The sequence below is a fragment of the Lupinus angustifolius genome, chromosome LG05, assembly GCF_001865875.1.
Source record: "Lupinus angustifolius cultivar Tanjil chromosome LG05, LupAngTanjil_v1.0, whole genome shotgun sequence".
NCBI classification, from domain to species: Eukaryota; Viridiplantae; Streptophyta; class Magnoliopsida; order Fabales; family Fabaceae; genus Lupinus; species Lupinus angustifolius.
This window is the reverse complement of record NC_032013.1, coordinates 21,226,800-21,249,942: the sequence shown is the minus strand read 5'-3', so window position 1 is coordinate 21,249,942 and position 23,143 is coordinate 21,226,800. Positions and strand designations below refer to the sequence as shown.

The following is a 23,143-nucleotide window of genomic DNA, read 5'->3' as shown; positions in this document are numbered from 1 at the left end:
TCTAAAAAATAGGAATATAATATAATATTTATGACTTCTTTTGGCCTTCAATTAGTCTTCACATAGCCTCAACACTGAATTCCATCTTCTTGCATCTAATCTCTACTCTTTTTAGCTTTAATCCATCCAAACTGCACAATATAGCCAAAAACACCCACTCAACCCGAACAAAGAGAAATAAAAGCTAAAAACAATCATGAAATCCTAATTATGTCCTAAAATGCAAGTTAAATGTAATGCAAATGTAGCATAATTTTATACTCATCAAATCCCCTCAAGCTTATCTCTTGCTTGTCCTCAAGCAAGTATCATGTCTAACTTTCACAATCATGTATGAATGATGATATAAAAATCATGACCCAAAATAATAAGCAATCTCATGTTAGTTTTGAAACAATCCACACATCAAGACAAGACAAATATAAACAAATTTAATTCAAGCTAAGTCCTCGAATTATAACAACTACATAAAATAGGGTCACTCTTCTCTCATCACTCTCATGTGTTAACTAACGGTCATAGTGTTTCGCTCTAAAATTTTCATGAAAGTAAATTACCATATGCTTGATTATAGACCAAATTGCCACTGACTGTATTTGAATGCATGCAAAAGTCGAGAAGTCTTTAAATGGTTGTAATGGGGCCAAGGTGAATGATTTAAGGTGAGATAGTAAAAGAAAAGGTAATTCAAAAAGCTTGCAAATGTTTCCCAAAATACTTAAATCTTTTAGACATATGATTGAAGCATTGATATTCTCTTAATAGATCTTACTTTATCATATGATCTTTTTTCATTCAACCTTTCTCCTTACAATATACTTTTTTTCAGTCCCATCTCTTTTAGTATACTTTGTATTTATTTTATTTTTTTATATTTTCTAAAAGAGAAGGGGTGAAATTTATTTATTTATTTTCTTCTTCACCTTTTTATGGATTCTTTCATCACACATGACATTTTTTACCTTTTTCATTGCTTCAACCAAGCATCATAAATTAACTCAAACCCTCATTTGAGTAACTATGAAAAATCGTTAAATTTCAGACTTAAAAGTGGGTAACTAATGAGTTTTCAATGCTTATAGCAAGTGGTTGAAGGTGAAAAGAAAAAGTCATAACTGCCTCTATATTTTAATGCACATAGATAGACTTAAATCTTGAAACAGTCACAAATGAAGTTCTAGAATGTACAATCATTGAAAATTATGCACTCATGAAAGAAAAAAAGGTTTTATGCAATTGTCAATTCAAATCAGAATCCTTATTGTGATTGACCCAAATTTCTCACATTTGATACATTCAATACAAATTTTGAAACAAAGACCTTTATTTAACCAAATGTAATTCATAATTGTTAAATCTAATGTCTTTTATATTATTATTTTATCCACAATTTTTTTCTTCAATTGGGTCACAGATCAACAATCATCATTCATGCATACTTTTTTCATTTAAAATATATAGACAACACATAGAACAAAGCATTGGGAAAATGATATATGAAACATAAGACAATGCATGATAGTATGAATATTCAACCTAAAAAATTTAAAATCTATATGGTATGGATGACATGAATAAAGTATCTAAATGAAAAATCCCCCCAAACTTAGAAATTTACATTGTCCCCAATGTAAAAATCTAAACAATAAGAGAAAGAAAAAGGAAACTCACAAGTTAGGTAGGAAGTATCCTTAACTCATGTACCAATTATAAGTGGTTGGCTTTAATGAGTGTAGTGGAAGTATTTACAAAAGAAGAGAAAAATGTCCCAAATGGTCATATGTCCTAGATGGACTAGGTGCAAATATCCTATTTGAATGAGGCAGCTAAAAGTCATTGTCGTGTTAGCAATTTTCCATGTAATTTTTTTTAGAGTTTGTGATTTTTTTGGTGTGGCCGGCACTATATACATCCCCTTACAAAGGCTCCAAACTCAGGGAGGCACTTAAGCCGACACTAAAACACTAAAATTAATGAATTAAAAAAAAAGTAACTCCAACATGGGTTGTCTCCTATGAAGCGCTCGTTTAATGTCATTAGCTTGACGGTTGATCTCTACGCATCACACAAGATCCCATGAACTCATACTTGAAGGTGGAAGGAGAGTTTTTACTTCCACTTTAGGTGTTTTCCCTTTCTCCCAATTATCATATTTATGTATGACCCTCAAGCTCTCCTCATGCGGGTTGTAGGGAGTGTTGAACTTGCATTTATAGATTCATTACCCTTAGCTCCTTCCTCATCAAAATTTGAAGTGTCACCTCCCAACATGCTTCTCTCCAAGAGATTCTCATACTTCACTTTAGGCACTTCCTCCTTCACTACTTGGTTCAGCATATCAATCCTGTAACACGAGTCCTCAAGAGAAGGTTGTTTAATAGATTTAGAAATATCAAATTCAACATTTTCATCCCCTATACTTAAAGAAAGTTTTCCATTTTTAACATCAATTATAGCACCAGAGGTAGCCAAAAATGGTCTACCTAGTATGATTGAAATTTGTGCATCTTCTTCCATCTCTAATATTACAAAATCTGTTGGAATGTAAAACTTCCCAACTTTGATAGGAACATCCTCCAAGATGCCTGTAGGAAATTTAACTGACCTATCCGCTAATTAAAGTGATATAGTAGTGGGTTTTAGTTCACTCAATCCAATTTTTTACACACGAATAAAGGCATGAGACTCACACTTGCCCCTAAATCATATAAAGCACAGTCAAAATTAGTGTTACCAATTAAGCAAGGGATAGAGAAACTACTAAGATCTTTTATTTTCGGAGGTAATTTGTTTTGAATTAAAGCACTACACTTCTCAGTTAAAGCAATTATTTCATAATCCTCTAGTCTTCTCTTTTTAGATATAATATCCTTAAGAAATTTCACGTATGCAGACATCTCCTGTAGTACTTCATTGAAGGGCAGTTCGATATATAATTTCTTAAGGATATCTAAGAATTTCCCATATTTCTTTTCTAATTTTGCCTTTGCAATTCTCTGGGGAAAAGGAATTGGTGGTACATATGGTGGTGGAGCTACATACTTAGACACATTTTCGAAATTTTGTTCCTCTTTAGGGAGTTGTATCTCAGTATGTTTCTCTCCCACGTGTATATCATTCTCAGTTCGTGGAACATCATTGAGTTCTTTCCCACTCCTTAATCAAATAACCTTACAATGTTCATTAATTGGATTTTTCTTTGGTTGTCCTGAAAACATCCCTATTTGCCTATTAATGTTGCTAGCTTGTTGGACAATTTGTATTTCTAACATTTTTCCATGGATGGTTAGGTTTTCTATCTTAGAATTTAAATCATTTAACATATTTGCAACATTTTTATTAATCATTATTTGATCCTCTTGATATTTATTAAGGCTAGCAAGTAATTTTTCTTGACCTTCCATTATTGTTATAATAGTGGGATCAATAGGAGAAGATTTTACATGTGGAAACCGTGTTGTAGGTTTCCTATTACCTTTGTCATCCTGATATTGAAGATTTAAAGTGTTTTTGCTCGACCAGGAAAGGTTGGGATTGCTCTGCCTGTATGGTCGGTTGAATTATTGTCCACTCTTTTCCTTGTTGTCATAGTAATTGCATGATTCAGGTTGTTCATTAGCCCAAACTCCATGTACACGTTCAGTGAATTGTTTGTATTCAGAACATTCATGTTCTTTTGTTCCACACCCCTTACATGTTGCAGTAGACCCAATAGCATTATCATGGTACTTTTCTAGCTTTCCAAACCTTTGAGAAAGTTTCTCCAACGTGGAAATTACCTTCTCCATGTGATTGCCTGAATATTATCCACTAGAGTCTCTTCTTGGATGGTGTATCCTCTCATTCACCCATTGATGATGATTGGAAACTACATTATCTATGATCTTTGAAGCAACATCAATTCCTTTGCCCATAAAGACACCACCTACTGAAGAGTCCAACAAATATTGTGATGGAAAGTCTAGCTCACTGTAGAAGTTCTGAACCAACATCCAAGGTGGAATACCATGATGAGGGCAAACTTCAGTCAACTCATTTAATCTTTCCCAAGCTTCAACAATTAGGGGTTGCATAGTCGCTTTAAGTGGTTGTTCATCTCGTTCAGCCATTGTTTGTATACATGCACATCTTTTTCTTGCTCTTTCTCTTTGTTGTCTTCTTCTTCTACGAAAAGTATTTTATGGCTCTGAGTAGCAATTTGAACTTTGCATAAACCAAATGGGCAACCTACAAAGGTACCAAGAAAAAGGAAAACGCCTAATACACTAGAGTAAATTAATGAATTAATTGAGAATTAAAGAAATTTTGACACAGTCCCTGATATCGGCACCAAAAACTTGATAGGGCAAATCACAAGTGCACGATTATATCGTCAAGTAATAAAATATCGATCCCACGAGGACTAGAAAACTCATTTAATTATAACAATTAATTTATCTTTCACTCAAATAGGAATTAAAAGTGAATTTAGAACAATTGAATAATTGACAAGAATAATTATGAAAATAGTAATAAATAAAAAAGAATGAAATCTAATTTAGGAAGAGTTCTCAGGATAAGGGTTATCACCTTTACACTCGCAAATCCTTGCTTTGCTCCTTTTCATGAACTTTAAGTTATGAGGGTGAATGGCTCTTTCATATGTGTCATCCTCTCTCGAGCTCCAACATGTGTACTCAATTGAAGTCGCACCTACTCTCGTGGTATGATTATCAATCAAATCCTTTACTTGGATCTCTCTATTCAATCGCTTCGTAGCAACCCAAAGTGAATTCCAGAAACCCCCGAGAATCCTAATACTACTCTCGTGAATTAGGATTCTAGTTTGAATAACTGAATGATCATATAGTTGGGTTCACCTCTCGGTCATTCCCCAATGTATCTAAGAGGTGTAATTTGTTGGCCAGACAACTCACACGAATAAAATTCAATTTAATGATTCAAATCACAACACTCAATGAAATAAAAGTAAGAACAAGTATTTATTGAATGTAAAAGGGCATAACCCCAATCCTAGAAACAACGGGAATTACTCACTCATGATGGAGAATAGAATACCAAATTCTAAATTAGAGAATTGTAATTTAAAACGTAAAGTGTAAAGTGTATCATCCTTGAGGGAGAATCTTCATTTATCCCAATTACAAAATATAGGGCTAAGCCCAACAAAAAAAATCTAAAAAATATGAATATAATATAACATCTATGACTTCTTTTGGCCATTCAATTGATCTTCACAAAGCCTCAACACTGAATTTCATCTTCTTGCATCCAATCTCTACACTTTTTTGTGAAGAAGATTTTTGCTCCTGACCTTGGCACGGTTTTGATGAAGACACCAACATCAACAAAAAGAAGAAAAAGAAGAATACTTATGAAGATAAAAAAGATTAAAGCTTCAAGATAATTAGATTAAGTCTCTATAGGTACTTCTATCTTAAAACTCTTAAATATACAAAGTAGTAATGCTCAAACTGTTTTTAAAGAAAGTTGAAACACTTTAAAATACTTAAAACAATTTTCAAAAATAGTGTGTAACGGGTTACTTCATATAAGTAATAGGTTACGTGTGTGAGAAAAGAGTTATCCAACTTAAAATTATTCAGAGTAATCCATTACTGTCTTTGAGTAACAACTTACCAGTTTTGAAAAGTTGAGTAACCGATTACCCAGATTGCTGTAATCGATTACTCTAATTCGATTTTAAATGAACAGTGGACAGAGAGTTTGGATAATCGATTACCCACTGTGAGTAATCGATTACTGAGAGTTGTTGCATCAGATTTCAGATTTCAAAATGAAATGTTGTCACTCCAAACGAAATCTCTTCACTTGAAACAACTCCTACACTTTCAGAAAGGCACCAATGGTGTTTGGAAAGTCTATATAAAGGCTCTAACTCTCAAAACAAAAATTCACAACAACACACAACTCTTATACAATTTCCAAAAGCTCTTAAACTTATTCTGAAATTATTTATCTACACTTTTTGCAACTAGTCCTTAACTTTCAAAGTTGTTTTTCTGAAGTTACTTGGTATACATAAAGAGTTGATTGGATTGCTAGTTATACTAATTTCATACTTGTAAAGGCAATCTGTCATTGTTGTACATTCTTCAATATTGTTGCAGAATACTTTCTTTCACGGGGTGTGAAAAGAAAGGGTGTTAGAATCACTTGGAAAGGTGTTTTCCAAGAGTGAATAAGGATTAAGGAGTGTGTAAGGTACATAGAAGTCTCGGGGTGAGATATTGTAATTACAACTCATAATTCTTAGTGAAGAAATCTCTTGTGCTGCAAGAATACTGGACGTAGCCTTCAATGGACTAGAAGGTGAACCAATATAAAAATCAATGTGTATTCTCTTCTCCCTTATCTCTTTCATTTTATCTTGATTAATTTTCTACATATATTTCCCGTTGCACGTTAACTCTTGATTTTGAAGAAAAAGTGGTCATAATTTTTAAGTCAACTAATTCACCCCCTCTTAGTTGCAACCTCGTTCTTACATTTTTTGCTTTAATCCATCCAAACTGCACAACATTGCTAAAAACACCCGCTCAACCCGAACAAAGAGAAATAAAAGCTAAAAACCATCCTAAAGTCCTAATTATGTCATAAAATGCAAGTTAAATACAATACAAATGTAGCATAATTTCACCCTCATCAAGTCTCAACATAGGCAGTGAATTCTTTAATCAATTGACTTGTTTCAGATTTTTGTCTCATGAAGAATATCCATGTAAATCTAGACCCATTATCAACAACAGTAAGAAAGTATTTGTGGCCAAATGTATATGGGATAGTTAGGGGTCGCCAAATGTCCATGAGGACCAAATAAAAAATGCAATGAGATATGGTATTATAGAATATTGAAGTCTATGCTATTTAGCAAAATGACAAGTTTTACATGCATCAAAATTTTTATTACAATGTATAAATGGAAAGTAACTTTGCATAGTAAGCATTTTCTAACGTGATAGGTATTCTAGTCTAGAGTGCCACAAGTTCTTATCATCATAGCTAAAATGAGCATTGATATTGTGAGGTTTGGGGTAATTTCTTCTAGTTAGCATCAATGCATAAAGTCCTGCTTTTAGTTCAGCTACACCAATCATCCACGAGGAGTGTGATTCTTGGATTTGGCAGCCATTATTTGTAAAAAGTTATTGTGTAGGGTAGTATGGATGTGAGTCTAGATATTGATATTAAGTTGAAATTGAAGTTATGGATGTATAACACATCAGTGATGTATATGGATTCAGTGAAAACCATTGTCCCTAAATAGTGGGAAAGTACCTGAGCTTTGTTAGGCAATGTGATAGGCAATGGTTGAATTTCCTTAAAGTTTTGAAATTCTGCTACGGAGTTACAAACATGGTCTATAGCTCTCGTGTCAAGGATCCAAGAGCTAATCTTGGTTGTGTTGCCAAAAGACAGAGAATTACCTGATGCATGGTGAGAATTACCTGATGCATGATGATCAATCTTGGTTGTTCGGTCAGAATTTGGACCAATCTAGTTGGCAGTATGACCCTTTTGATTCATTGATTATTTAATTAATGTCATGATAGCATTTTGTTGCTCAGGTGTGAAGGAGTGTGCAACTGCAATTGTATTGTCATTTTCCCAGAATCATGAAAACTTGTTGTTTCATTCAGTTGGTCATTAGTATTCAAGACAATGTAATTGTTTGCACTACTTGAATTAGTGAATTAGTTTGGGGGAAACCCATGTTTCTTGTAGCAAACATCCACTATGTGTCTAATGTTTTAGCAGAATGTGCATATGGTCTTCTGAATTCTTCCTCTTGCTTGGGTGGATGATCTTCCTGATGCCTGGTATTTGTTTCCACTTGTTCCTCTTAGGATTCTTCCTCTTCTTTGTTCAACAATAGTGCTTGAAAAACCAACAAAGTTGGTTAGCAACCTTGGTTCTTCTAAGAGCATTTGTATTTATTGTTGGGCAAGAATAGAAAAGACATTGTTTATGGATGGTATGGGTTCCATTAACATGATCTGTGACCTTACTACAGAGAATTGATCATTCAATCCTTTTAGGAAGCAAATCAAATAATCATTTTCTCTATAATCCTTTATAGTGTGTGAACACCGAATTTTGTCCGGCCTATGTCTATAAAGTAAAAAATAATAATAAAGTAAATAAAAATAAAATTTGAAAAAAAGTGTTTTTCCGTATGACCCAAAACAGGTTGTTTTGGCTGTTTGATTTAGGAAAACCTTTCATTATTGGCGGTTTACGTTTTAAATAGATAATAAGTTAATAAATTGGGTTACATAGTCATTTTAATGGAAGCGTTATATCATAGACAAAGAGGCACAAATATTAATGTGTTGAAACACAATTACATAATCTTGAGCATGTAGTTATAGTGCTTGTCATTATCCAAAGAATTTAGAGGTCACCATTGGCTTTATGTCCTTCGTTCTTTTGATTATTTAGAGATAAAGATAGGTGTGGAAGAAAGAAAGGTGTATGAAGAAGTCCTTAATGCCTTTTGAAAATATAGAGCCATATCACATGAATTTAAAAGGGGTTTTCATGCACTTGCTGGCTAACGAACAAGACCCTTCAGAAGATGAAAATAAAAAGGCTAGTGAATGAAAGTAATGAGCATAAAAGGAGGATGGAGAGAGTCACAACTCACACGTTATTTGGCATGTTAAGGAATATTCATTATAAAATTAATCTCTATTCCAACTTTTGGGAGGGGAGAGGGCAATTCTATAAAAAATGCAAGATCACTACACACCCATGACAAGCAATCAGAGATGCCACGTAGTTATGATTTATGAAAAAGAGCAGAGAGCAACATAGATACATAACAAAAATCAGAGAGCCAAAAGAACCCAGCAATCCAGAGAGAATGCACGCGCATATCATACCTGAGTATACACAACATATCACATATATACACAGATCGCTACACATATGCATATATTTACATTCTTTCTTTTTTATGTTACGACTCCTTCACAACACGTCACTGTAATCCCAAATTCTCCTCTTTATTCAGTCATCAATCATATGAGAGAACAAATGACAGGCTAATCCTCCTCTCAAACTTCCAATACTACAACACCTCCATAGTCCAAATTCCTCTACCAAACGCACTACACTTGTTATCATCTCTTTATCCTATCATCCCTAAAAATTTCCAGTATATTACCCACTCTCACTTCACCTATACATACACACCAGATACAACATTCATAAAAGCAGAAAAAAACATACGCTTATCCCACAAGGAGTGAAAGCACATAGCATATAACCAAATTATCATCCACGCCAAAGTAGAGAATAGATATATCATAAAACAGAGAGGAAACCCTTCAACCCCGCACACAGTTACAAGCATATACAAATTCAACCTATTCTCAAACCCAAACACAAATTCTTATCACAATAGCTTGGACCAAAGTTTCCTATCTCCGACGAAAGGAGCTGCGAGCTTCGCCAAAGACGAATTAACAACCTATTCGACCCAAAATGAAAAGAGCGGTAGCCATGTCCACCCTTGCCAAAGTATCATCGCATAATGGCACATTCTCAATACCGGGAGTCCATAACTTCACTGAAAAGAGAACCATTGAAGAATAGGAGAGAGAGAAGATAATCATCCCCTGTTTTTCAACTTGCTTCGATAGTGTATGGAAGCCAAAACCTCGATTCGGCATCATCGTCTTCAGCCAATTCGGTCGCCGCTGCCACTAGAACGGACAAGAAGGGAGAAGAAATGAGGAGCCACGAATTGGTGTTCCCGCGATGGTGTCGTTGGCTTCAGATGGCATCACCGCCTTCTTCCTTGATGAGAACCCTTGGCTGTTGGAGGAGAAGAAAAGGAATTAGGGATTTCAATTCCCTTTTCCTTTCACAATTTGTTGCCTCTGTGTTTAAATAAGGGTAACCCCTTTTTACTTAAGTCCATCCTTTTTCTTTAACTAATAATCCATTTGCATTTTTATCTTCTGTTCCTATTTATTTGTTCCATCATCATTAGTTTATGCAATTTTAGTAAAAATGATAATTGATTACTATGTTTTATATCTCAGGATTATTATTGTATCACCAAAATATTTTATGATTATTAAACAATGATGGTATACTCTAATCTAAATTATATTAACATTTGTTTTAATAAAAATAAAATCTAATCATAAACTATTTTTATCACTCAATTAACAATGAAATTTTTATAGTAAGATATATAATTAAATAACCATTTTATCATTAAATTCCATATATATAAATAATTAGAAAATATTACCAAATAAATTTCACGGGATCTTTATAGTGAGGTTATGGTTCGAGTCGTCTCTACCTCCTTGAAAATGAGGAGAAGGTCTACGACCAACACCGTCTCTGGACTATTAAACTTCATACACATATATAATTAATAAACTATTTTATTATAAAATCCTATATCTATAAATAATTAGAAACTATTATACTAAATAAATTTTATGGATTTTTTAGTAAGGTTACGGTTCGAGTTGTCTCTAACTTCTCCGAAAACGAGAAGAAGGTCTACAACCAATGCTGTCTCTAAACTATTAATTCCTGATATATTTATAATTAATAAACTATTTTATTACTAAAATCCTATATCTAGAAATAATTAGAAACTATTTTACCAAATAAATTTCATGAGATTTTTATAGTAAGGTCACGGTTCGAGTCGTCTCTAACTCCTCTGAAAATGGGAAGAAGGTCTACGACCAATACCGTCTCTAAAACTATTAGTCTCATTGAATCGAAACAATTACATATTTTGAACAAAATTCAAATTAATCAATTCAATAAACTAATACTTCTAAAACCTACCGGTATTTTCCAGATCATTAACAATCAACCAAAGTAAAAACAATTTTTGAACTAGAACTACGTAAGCCTTGATCTCCTTACTAGGGGTACGTAGGACCAAAGTCAATATTGTCAGGCTCAATAATAAAAATAAATAATTCTAAATAAATAATTGTTAAGGGTATAAAAGTCCATGTTATCAGCGAGGGTACCGTTTTAATACGGGCGGACGGGGTGCTAATACCTTCCCCGATCCGTAATTGACTCCCGAGCTCAGAATCTCTGTCTAAAGATCATTTTATCCAAATCGGGCATAAATAGTGTTTTCTACGTTTTAACCGCAAAAAACGTAGTGGCGACTCCAAATCAATCGGGAGAGGTAGAAGTCGAGTTCGCCTCCTTCCAAGTCGTAGAGCCGGTCTTCCAACCGAAAATCGGGTCGCGACATAGTGGGTAGAAGAATACAACTACATTTATCTCACATTGACAAGTAGTAATTGGCATATAGTCATCTAATTGTTGCCATAACCCTTTCATTTGAGTATAGTAATTGTCTAAGCTAGAACTACCTTGCTTAATGGAATGAATTTTACCAATCAAATCTGATATTCTAAAGACATCACCCCGTTGATACCTTTCATAGAGGTCTTCCCAGATTTCACGAGCCATGTTCATCCATAGAACACTTTGTAATATTGAGGCTTCAATTGACTAAGAAAGCTATGATACCACAAAGTTGTTGCACCGATTCCATGTTATAATCATTGGGTCATTGGTTGGTAGTTTTGGCAGTGTTCCATCAATGAACTCCAATTTGTTTTTTGATCCAAGGGCCATGGTCATAGCACGAGTCCACTGGTGATAATTTGCTCCATTCAGAAGGGAGGAGATGAGAATAGCTCCTGGATTTTCGTTTGAGTTCAAGAAATAGGGGCTAGAAGGATCAAGAATGGGATTTGCATGTTGATTCGCCATGTTCAATGTGAGAGATTTCCGATAGATTAGGGTTTCTTGAATCTTCCGATTGAGGTGAGACCTTGATAATGAAAGAAAGTGAAGAAAGAGGATATCAGTGAAGATAGGAAAGATGGATTACAGAGCAGAGCAGAGACACCCTTAAAGAGGGTGATCTAATACCATGTAAAAGTTCAAGGTTCTTTCCATGGCTATCAAGCTAGTTTAACAGAAAATGAAAAGAGCTGAAAAAGAAAAGAAATGAAGAAATGGAAGTAAACACTTGAGAATGAAAAATATCTCCTTATGTTATTGATTAGTAATTAAGTGAATGAATACAATAGAAAAAGCCAATATCTTTTATACATAACAACTAACTGAAATAGAAACTAACTAGAAAACTAACTAACAAATTTAACTAAAAGTTTCTAATAATGGAAAGGAAAGTTAAAACAAAACTAATCAATCTAAATCTTTTTGTTGAGCTTCTTGAATGGGCTCTTTCGTATTTTGATGTGTTTTTAACATTTTCCAAGTTTACCATTTAAAAACAAATTGGTGGGGATTCCATTATTTTTCGGGATACTTGTTAGAATGATTGTGGTCAAATTTTCACACACAATTACTTATATAAACTTCTTACTTAATTTTACATTTTCATAGTGTATAATCTGAAACTCCAAACCCAATCAAGTGTAACTTATACCCCTCACACTCCATAAATAAATAGTTTTTAATAATCCATTCATTCCCCAATTTTTAGTGGAATTTATCAAAGTATTAATGGAAAAAAATTGACATCATGAGATTGTATGTAGACATTTCCAAATTTTACAAACCATTCTACAAGGCAAGATTGCATCTTTGTGTAGAGTAAAGCAAAGTGGCATGAATTGTACTTAAAGTGTACTTTATAAAAAAAGATTTAACATTTTGTTTTAGCTAGTGAAATGTTTAGAGCGACATTAAACTTTGACTTTGGCGAACTCAAAATATGCTTACTTGAATTACAAAAATAACTTTCAAAATGGTTGATATTAGAAAACAAAATTGTGAAAAGATAAACTACCTGTACCATTTTGATTCAGAAACTTACAAAACCCAAAAAGAAAAAGTAAACCTAAAATCATCCAAAAGTTTGACATAAAAATTTATATTTTTTGGCATCTTTACTATTTTTAAACTTCATTTCCAAAAACAGTCCCAAAATCCAAAAGAACAAAAATACATATCTAGTACAAATGTAAATTAGATACCTTCATCCTCAAGTTTCAATGGAGTCTTCATCCTTCTCTAACTCCTTTTTGGGCCTTTCCCTTTCTGAAGCATGCCATTTCTCCTTTTTCTATTTTCTGTTTTATTTTCACTAAATACAATGGGCCTTTATTATTTTCTAGCCCACTTAGTTAAGCTATATATATGCTTCTAATCCTAACCTCTAATAATGACTTTCCAAATATAGAAATGGTTGTTAATAAATGGTTATGCCTTCAAGCTGGTTTCTTTATCTTCTTCTTCTTGCTTACTCTTGAACATAAACATACCTTCTTCTTCTTCCGCACCTTCCCTACGCTGCGACTTTAAGATGGTATCAGAGCTCTAGGGTTCTGATTCGTCTCCCAACTCCCTCATCTCGGTTTTTTTTCTTTGAGCTTGGTATTTCTCTTTAGGTTCTTAATGATTCCTCGATTTCCCTTCATATCTTACTTTCTGAATCCATTGTGAAATCATAATGGCAAACCATAGCATCCTCTCTGACCAGCTCAACAACCATTTCTTCCTTCACTCTAATGAGAACCATGCCCTCGTCTTAGTTACCCCACCAATGAACACTAAGAACTATCATTCATGGGCAAGAGCAATGAGGTTGGCATTAGAATCCCAAAATAAACTTAATTTCATCAATGGTATCTTGACACGACCTCTTCCTGAGGACCCCATATATGGCCCTTGGGTCAAATGTAACACAATGGTGTTTTCCTGGATTCAACATTGTATAGATAAATCCATTATGAAATCAATACTATGGATCGACACTACAGCTGAGGCATGGAAAGACCTACATGACAAATTCTCTCATGGACACATCTTTAGAATCACTGCTCTTCAAAAGGAATTTTACCACTTAGATCAAGGTAACCTTGATATTTCAGATTATTTCACAAAATTGAAGACTCTATGGGATGAGATCGAAGATTTCAGGCCCTTTCCCAATTGCAAATGCCTTACACCCTGCTATTGTGGAGCCATGGATTCTCTCAAGACCTATAAGGAACAAGACTATGTCATTCGTTTCTTAGAATGATTGAATGAGCAATTCGCTCATGTCAAATCTCAACTTATGCTCATGGACCCATTACCAAATATCACCAAAGCCTTTGCCCTGCTCATTCAGCAAAAAAGACAAACTCAATTACCTCTCCCTCCTAACCTAGAGCCTAAAAATAGAGTCATGAATGTTAGCTCTAGTCAAGACTCACAATATAGGAATAATCCTACAAACAATTATTTTTGAGGCAGAGGGGTCATTCCCTTTAGGGGTAGAGGAAATAGGGCCACTGGTTTTGGAAGAGGGCAAAATAACAGATTCTGCACTTATTGTGAAAGAACCAACCACACTATTGAGACTTGTTATCTCAAACATGGCTATCCTCCTGGATATCAATCTACAAGATCCTCTAAGATGGTTAATCACACAATTGGATACTCCTTTGATACAAGCACCAACAATGAAGCTGCTCACCAAACACAGACTAGAAGTATTGGTTTCACTGAAGAACATGTACAACACATCTTGGACATACTACACCAATCTAAGAAGGAGCAAACACATTTAACCAATTATGTGGTAAATTCTGCATCACTCACTCCTACACCAGGTATTCGTCTTAACTCTAAATGGCTCTTAGATACTGGGGCCACTGATCACATCACTCACCAAATTTCCAATTTTACCACATACACAACCATAACTCCTATATTTATTACCTTACCTAATGGTGATAAAGTAACAACTTCTATTTCTGAATCTATCAAATTGACTGCTCATCTAACTTTATATCATCTATTATTTATACCACAATTCCATATCACTTATTTATGTTACTAAGCTAATGCAATCTTTAGCATGTCACTTGAATTTTTCTCAACATCAGTGTGTGAACTTGCAGAACAACACCAACAAGATGATTGGTTCAGCTAGGATACTATAAGGATTGTTCTTGCTGAACCTACCTCAAACAAGAAACAACTCATCTCACTCTTCTGTTTTTAATACTAGTAGCTCTCAAAATACTAAAGATTGTATATGGCATTTACATTTTGGTCATCCACCTAAATCTATCATGTCAATTCTTGCTAAACAATATTGTTTTACTCATAATACAATTGACTCTATTCCATGTGATGTTTGCCACTTATCTAAACAAAGAAAGCTTCCCTTTCCCAACAGCACATCACACACCACCCACCCCTTTCAATTACTTCATGCAGACATTTCGGGCCCTTATGTTATTCCTTCAATGTATGGGCACAAATATTTTCTAACTTTGGTTGATGACTATACTAGGTTCACTTGGGCTATACTCGTGAGAACCAAAGCAGAAACCAGACCCAACATTATCAATTTTGTCTCTCTCATTGAGACTCAATTTAATACTAAACTCAAGATCCTAAGAAGTGATAATGGGGTTGAATTTCTAATGCATGATTTCCTTCAATCTAAAGGGATTATTCACCAAACAAATTGTGTTGAAACCCCTCAACAAAATGGTATAGTTGAGAGGAAACATCAACACATACTCAATATTGCAAGAGCTTTAGTCCATCAATCTCACCTACCAACTAAGCTTTAGTCCATTAAGAGCCATTGCAAACTACTAGTCCCAAAATTCCAAAAATTACTTTGACCCGTGTGATTTTTCTTAAAACCAAACACTGTCAAAACTATATTAAAAAAATATATATATTTTATTGGTCCATATAACATACCTCAACAATAGATGGGGATGGAGGGTGTATGGCATAGGGAGTGGAGTAGGGATGAGCAGGAGTCGGGTCGGGTAAGACTTGTCTCTTACCCGATTCTAAAGGTTAATCGAGTCTTTTTTAAATTCGGACCCAACCCTGGACCTGAAGCTAACCCGACCCTAAATGTCGATAAAGTCATTCTATGAACTCGAACCACATCCTAGACCAGATTAAATATAATGTATAACTTTTTTTAGATAATGTCTTCTCAATATTATTTAGTATTATGAATATGTAACATATGATATAATATGTATATATATTATTAATCATGTATATATAATGAAAAATTAGAGAATCAATAATATTTTCGACTAAAAAGATATTATTACTTTGTATGTAATTGAGTAGAAATATACAAACATAATAAAGTGACAAAAATAAGGGATGATAAAAACTCATCCACTATAAAATACTAATGAAGGTGAGGACTTAGTCTATTTATGTCATGGGTGGTTGATTTAACCATAAAAACCATAAAAATAAATAACTTTTTAAACTAAAATCATCAACTAAAATCCTTACTTTAACTAATACTAACAGACAACAATGTGTATACATCTGTTGTACTATAAATTGTGTCACTATATGTACCATTAGTTGTAATTGGTTAAAAAATAATAAATTATTAATTTTTTAACTTACAAACATTTTGTCAACCAATCATAAGCTTGTAGTACATATAATGGTACAATTTATGGGCAACATATGTTGTCCCAACAACAACTAAAGCTCAAAATGGACTTTCCCAAAAATGTGAGAAGCTTCACCCAAGCTAGAAGGAGAAGGGTCTTTTTGTTTCATTATAGGTTCACTCTCATTGCTTTTTGAAAAATGATGGCTTAAGGTATGAAATTTAAATATCAGAAATAAACTAACAAGATATTATTTTAGCATCGTACGGGCCCGACTAGATCTTAGAATAATTAAAAGGTCATTAATTTAATTTCTATGAGTGATATTTCCTATGAGAGATGGTCATATACTCAAAAAAAAAGTAATTCATTATCCAAAATGAATAAATACTAAAGTAGCAAAAAATATCAAATAAAGATGAGGTAAGGATTTGAGATTACTAGAGAAAATGAAGGAAATAAATAGTTTTGAAGTAACGATGAAGTGAAGTGGAAATTCATCCCATATTTATCCGATCAATAATTTCAATGGGGAGAGGGTGAGAAGAGCACTATTATTAATATCATCATCAAACTGATCACATACTACTATAATGATACATCGGTTCAAATGATGATTTACTAGTTAAATTATATATTAATAAAGTTAGATATACATATATATTATATTAATATGAATGTTAAAAAGTTAATAAAGACAATAACTACTTTTATTTATATTATTATTTGTTAGAGAGGAAATTTACTTACGCTAAGAGTAAGTTTTTTAAATTTATTTTACATCTTAGTCATCAATTCTTGGAAAATTCAATAGTTTAGATTTACTCACTAATTCAAATCATTGAATTTTTCAAGAAGTGATGACTAAGATTTAGAGTAACTTTAAAAAACTTACTCATCCCCACCCTATTTGTTAAAAGAAAAGTGTCACGTGAAAGAATACTATTGATAATATAAAAAAAAGTGTAACTTTATAGTATAACATTTTTCAGAAGTTTAAATAAATGTAATAATTGTGTATTTGATTTTGTATATCAATTTTTAGTAAATATTAAGTTATTTTCATTAAAAAATAGGAAAAATTTATTTTAAAATAAAACCTGACGTGATATGATTGATATAATTTAATACAAAATTGATTAACATGACCGACTTTGATTTATCTTGCTCGATTCTAACCACAATGTTATTGATATAATTGTTGTACTATATTGATATGTGACATTTCACTAGTTTTCCAATTAAAACGGCATGTACCGTCAGCTTCTTAGAAAAGAGTCTTCATCTTATATTAAGAATCCTTTAAACACAGTGAAAGTTACGGTTACTTGATCAAAAGAAAAAATAAAATGGGTAGTAAATATCTAAATATTTTGTGAGAAATGAGCTTGTTTAACAGCCCAAAAAATTTCACACGGTCTTTTGGTCTAAAAAAAATCGAAAGAAATTTCCTAAGCATCCTTGTGTAACACAAAGAATATTTTCTTTTATGGATTTGTCCAAAACATAATAAATTATTTATTGGAATTAATTTCTTAATTATCAATTAATTGAAATAAAATACAGAAAATACACTTTTGAATTATTATTTTTTGTCACCCACTCTAACATTTGTGAAGATTTAGGAAAAAGGACCATTAAAATTAAGCGGAACTGTTCATAGTAACTATTATGAAGGATAGCCATATACTCCATAGGTAACCAAAAGATAGGTGAGAGATTTAAATGCGTAAGAATTAGTTTGAGAGTTGGATTTTGGATAGGAAGGAAGAGAAATAAAAGACTTAAGAACTATGAAATACACTTATGAAATGACTTTCATGTCTTTCATTTTCCTTTATTTCCTTTCAAAATCTCACTCCCAACCAAATCCTAAAGTGAATATGGGGAGTAATTACTCACAAAATTTAATGGGCAGCAATCGTTGTTAGAGAACTATCAGTCCGCCGCAATGGACTGCTCTTTATAGCTGATATTTGGTGGGGGAATAATTTTATTTTAGGTGATATTACTTGAGATATTAATTTAGTTGCTCATAATACACATGAAAACTATTGGGAGTGGCACCATATGCCACATTGTGTTACCTTGGAGGAAGACCTACGCCTGGTTCATTCGTGTTGCTTGGAAGTTGGTAAGATCAAATTTAATGTTTATGGTAGCTGCACTACAGGTTCTAGTAGAATGGGAGGATGGTGCTATTCAGACCAAGCAAGCTCGTGGTTGTTTGGGTTTTTATACTAATTTTGGAGATAATTCATCTTTTTTAGTAAAACTGTTGGCAAAATGATCTTGGAACTTGAGTTTTAAAAAGGTTTGATTGTCTAAAAGTCAGTCGAATTAATTTTGAAGAAGTTCAAATTCTTCTTAATCACGTTTTGTGTGTAGCCACAAATGCTTGTACACGTATAGCTCATGCTTGGGTTGTTGAGATCATGATTGTTGATAGAGAGGTTAATAACGTGATTGACTTTAATTTATGACTAAGTTAATATCACACTCATATGCTCAGCACAAGAACTTGACCACAATTCGAGTTGATTGTCAACTCTATCTTAACATGGATCTCACTCCTTTGTTTTAATCTTTGTTTCCTTTGTACCAATTTATTGTATATGTGCTTATACTACATTATACTAAGAGCTCAATACCCACACATGCATAAATATTAATAATATTTTTTTATAAATGCGATATCTATGCACCGTTAGCGTAGAGATTCATATTTAATCAATATACCATTCATTATTTATTTATATTATTTTTTGAATAATCAATAATTATAAAATATGAATAATGGATGATGTAGTAACAGTGTATAAAACTCATACACAATCAGTGTATACATTTTTTTTTCTTTTTTATTATTATAAAATATGATGACCTAAAAAAGTCCTAATTCCCAACATATCTCTATTCTTCAAGCTAAAATTACCACATACTTAGTTCTTCAATATTTTATGAATTGAAGGTTCTATTTCAAAATCAAATAGTATTGAGAAGAATAACCTAACACGGATTTAATTTAAACCACATTAGAAAAATAAAACAAGTGGTACAAGATTTCCCTATATCTAACACAATCTCCATCCTCCATTATTGTAACTCACTTACTGCAATGTCACATTGTGGGAGATTATTTGATGCTGCTACAATGTTGAACTTATGTTAAACGTTAGATTTATTTATAAGTTTGTTATAACTATGAACACTACTAGGTTAACTTATTATTATAAGAAGTGTCTATATTGGATTTATTATTTATTATATTGAAGATTATGTTGGATTTATAGGTAATGAGTGTCATCGGTATAGGAATGGAAACTAAAGTCGTTACCCAACATGTATGGGACAAGTACAATTTAAAAAAAAAAGTACTTTGGAATTGTATTCCACCTCTTGTAATCCCTAATTATGATACAAGGAAATAATAGAAATTAAAATATAAAATCAGAAGGAATATAAAATAAGATACTCATGATTTATTCCAATTTCAATTTAAAACCACATTACAAGTGCAACTAAGGAAAACTCAAATAACATACATATTATTAAGAATTATGTCTAGATCACTAATGAAGAAAAACAACAAGGCATCAAATAATGCATCTCAATAACAAACCACAAAGACTCAAAAGCATGTAGAACACCAAACATGTAGTGGCCAATGATCCAAGAAAATAAAAGTCCCTCGAGAATATGAATAAATTATAGTAATCATGCATTAATGTTACTATGATTTTGAGGCTGCTCAATTTCTGGTATGCGATTCTTCTTCATTTTTTTGGCTTGTTGAAACTCACCATAAAAGTACGAAACGAAGCCCCAAATGGATAGTGCAAGAGAAATCCCTTTTACTGCTTGAAATTTTTCTTTATAGAAAATAACTGCTAAGATCTCTGTTAAGGGCACTGACATAGCAATCATAATACCAGACATCAAAGATGAGGCACAAAAGACAACACCCATTGCTCCTAAGCCACTTAGTTGGGATACTATAGCACTTGAAACTAGCACAACATAATAAATAGTTTCTCCTAGCTCAAAATGCTTTGCTTCTCTTGGAATCACCTACAACAAACATATATTTTTTTCCTCTTAAAATAAGCTTGAAATGGAATATTAAAAACTGAAATATAATTAAAGCATAAATATAAGTATGTATTTAGTTCGTATATTTTCTTCCCTATATTTCAAAACTTTAGCTAATACACATGTGTAATATATGTCATACTAATTGTTGAAGTGAGAGTTACAAAGTGGTCTGATAGTTAAGGTAAAAGATTTAAAAAATGAAGTGAAAAACATTGTAGGTTTGAATTTCACATACAACAAAATACAAACATTTTTTAGTGGATAAGTATACCACTTATTTTTATAATTTTTCTTTATTTCTATATTAATTATTTTCTTCTAATAAAAAAATATTAATATTTGTCTATCAAGAAATATTTTTGGACTAAAACCAAAACTTACTAAACTACCTAGTTCTTATATTTAAGGCTTTAGATGAGCTGTATCTAGCAGGTGAAAATCTCACGTACAGTGGATGAATAAAAAAACATATCTAATTATATAAATAATATGGAAAAGAATAACAGGGAGAAAGAGAATAACCTTAAAGTCTTTATTTACGATCATCCCAACAAGGGAGAAAAGAGAACCTGCAATACTCGCAACTAGTTGAATCTCCAACACAAGTGAGTAAGTGATAATTTGCTTGGTTTTCTTATATGCTAACTCCACTAATGGCAAAATAAGGCCAATCAATGCTGCAGCTATTAATGTCATGACAAAACCCATCACATATGTCTTACTAGACTCACCAGCAGTGCTATCTCCACCACCATTCAAAGCCAAAACCACTGCTCCAAGAATCAACATTATGATAGCATTCAATGAGTATGGTGTGAACTTTTGCCTCACTAAGAGGAAAGCAAATACTGCAGTGAATGCAAGCTGAGTAGCAATGACAAGAGAAGAAGTAGATACTGGAAGTGAAGCTATGCCCTTAGAATATAGAATATTGTCAAGCCCTTGAAGTATACCAACAAAGGAGAAGACAATAAACAATGGTAACTTCATAGTGAAGATTCTAGGTTTCGTCGCAATGGTGGTAATGTGGTGGTGGTTGTTGTAGCGGCGGCGGCGCATAATGTACGAAACTGAAAGGGGTATCAATAAGATTGGAAACCCAGCAGCTTGGAGGAAGCTAGATAACCAGACACGGTGACCACCATGGATGAAGTAGAGACGAAGTACTAGTGGACCACCACATGTGCCTGTGACTTGTATGATGCAATTTATTATCAAAAGGATTTTCTTCAAAAATCTCTTATTTTCTGCTTCTTTACCTTCCTCCATTGATACCTACACAAGTTGGATATAATGATTATGCTTCTTATACATGAAATATAGGGTGGAAAGTTTGTTTGTGTCAGAGAATCCAATAGAAGTATAAAAGAAAAAAGTAAAGAGATGTGATCATTGATATTTCAAATTATCATGGAGACTTCATATTAACCAATTATATTTATGAATTCATGAAAGTAAGTAAAAAATGAGAAATTTATCCAAATAATGGAACTATAGATATAATTCTCCTTCTTTGTATTTGGTCAAATCAGCAATAAGAAAACAAAAACCAAATAATCTTAGAAGTTTTGTTGTGAATACTCATACAGACAGCATATTTCAGCTCCTTTTTTATTATTAAAGTGTTAAGAACCGTTAATAATAAAAATGACAAAGACTATGGAAATTTATTTTATTTTGTAAGCAATTATTTATGGTCCAAATTGCAGGTGCATGGTTTTAATTTTTAAGCATATTATGCTGGAGTAAAATACATTTTTATGCTTACCTGTAAAATGATCCTTGACTTTCAGATCAAGGTAGTTTAGCTATTGCTATTAAAATTGGTTTGATCAAAAGTTACAAACTTTAGTAATTTAAAGTAAAGTGATAAACCACATAGTTTACCATCGAATAAAGTAGCAAATATGTCTTATCAGGAGACATTAGGTCGTCCACTTTAATGATTTATCATAAAAAAAATATAATTAAGAAATGTAAAATCAATATCTAAGGACACTCAAATTATTAAAGCATACCTAATATTTCAGTTGGTAATGGACTCGAGGCAATAACAGATAACTGATCTATCTTTTGTTGTCTTCAGCTGTTAAGTCAAACCCAAAATTGAAAGAGAAAAAACAATGTACCGAAAAATAAAACATAAAAATGCAATTCAGTAAATTAAACATGTGTCTATATTCTATAGATGTCACGTAATAGAACTGAGTCTATGAAAATGAAACATAAAAAATGCAATCAAAATGAAAAGGACAGCAACAATTGACATATATGCTATGAATCTATGAAAGTAGCACGTAACAAAGCTTATCTTGAACCAAAAAAAATGCTGATAAAGAAGTTATTATTTCTAAAAATATCACAAGAATATTAAAGAAGATATGTAAAAGACAAACCTAATAGGCTCAGTTTTGTAATGGACGATGATCACAGAAAATCTATATATAGCTCATTGTGTCTATGGATGTCACATCAAACACAAACTGCATTTGAGTTTCACTACACATTAATAGTGTATATATAAAGGGAAATGGGAATCACGTGTTGAGAATCAAGAATGAAATGACTGAACCATCTGAGAGATGTTGAGTCAAAGAAAATAGCAC

The 23,143-nt window shown here is 32.7% G+C and overlaps 1 protein-coding gene across 2 annotated transcripts; it reads right to left on the bottom strand.

Annotated features, from left to right (window-relative positions):
• Positions 19,918-23,039, bottom strand: LOC109348063 (purine permease 1-like). Of its 2 annotated transcripts, XM_019588268.1 has the most exons (4): positions 22,934-23,033; positions 22,556-22,623; positions 21,060-21,812; positions 19,918-20,513 (listed from the first exon to the last, which is right to left on the bottom strand). In XM_019588268.1, exons 3-4 carry the CDS (start codon positions 21,804-21,806, stop codon positions 20,160-20,162), a joined length of 1,101 nt encoding a protein of 366 aa, XP_019443813.1. In that variant the 5' UTR covers positions 21,807-21,812; positions 22,556-22,623; positions 22,934-23,033; the 3' UTR covers positions 19,918-20,159. The 2 variants fall into 2 exon arrangements, with proteins under 2 accessions (XP_019443813.1, XP_019443814.1); XM_019588269.1 differs by lacking the exon at positions 22,556-22,623 and having other exon boundaries at positions 22,934-23,039.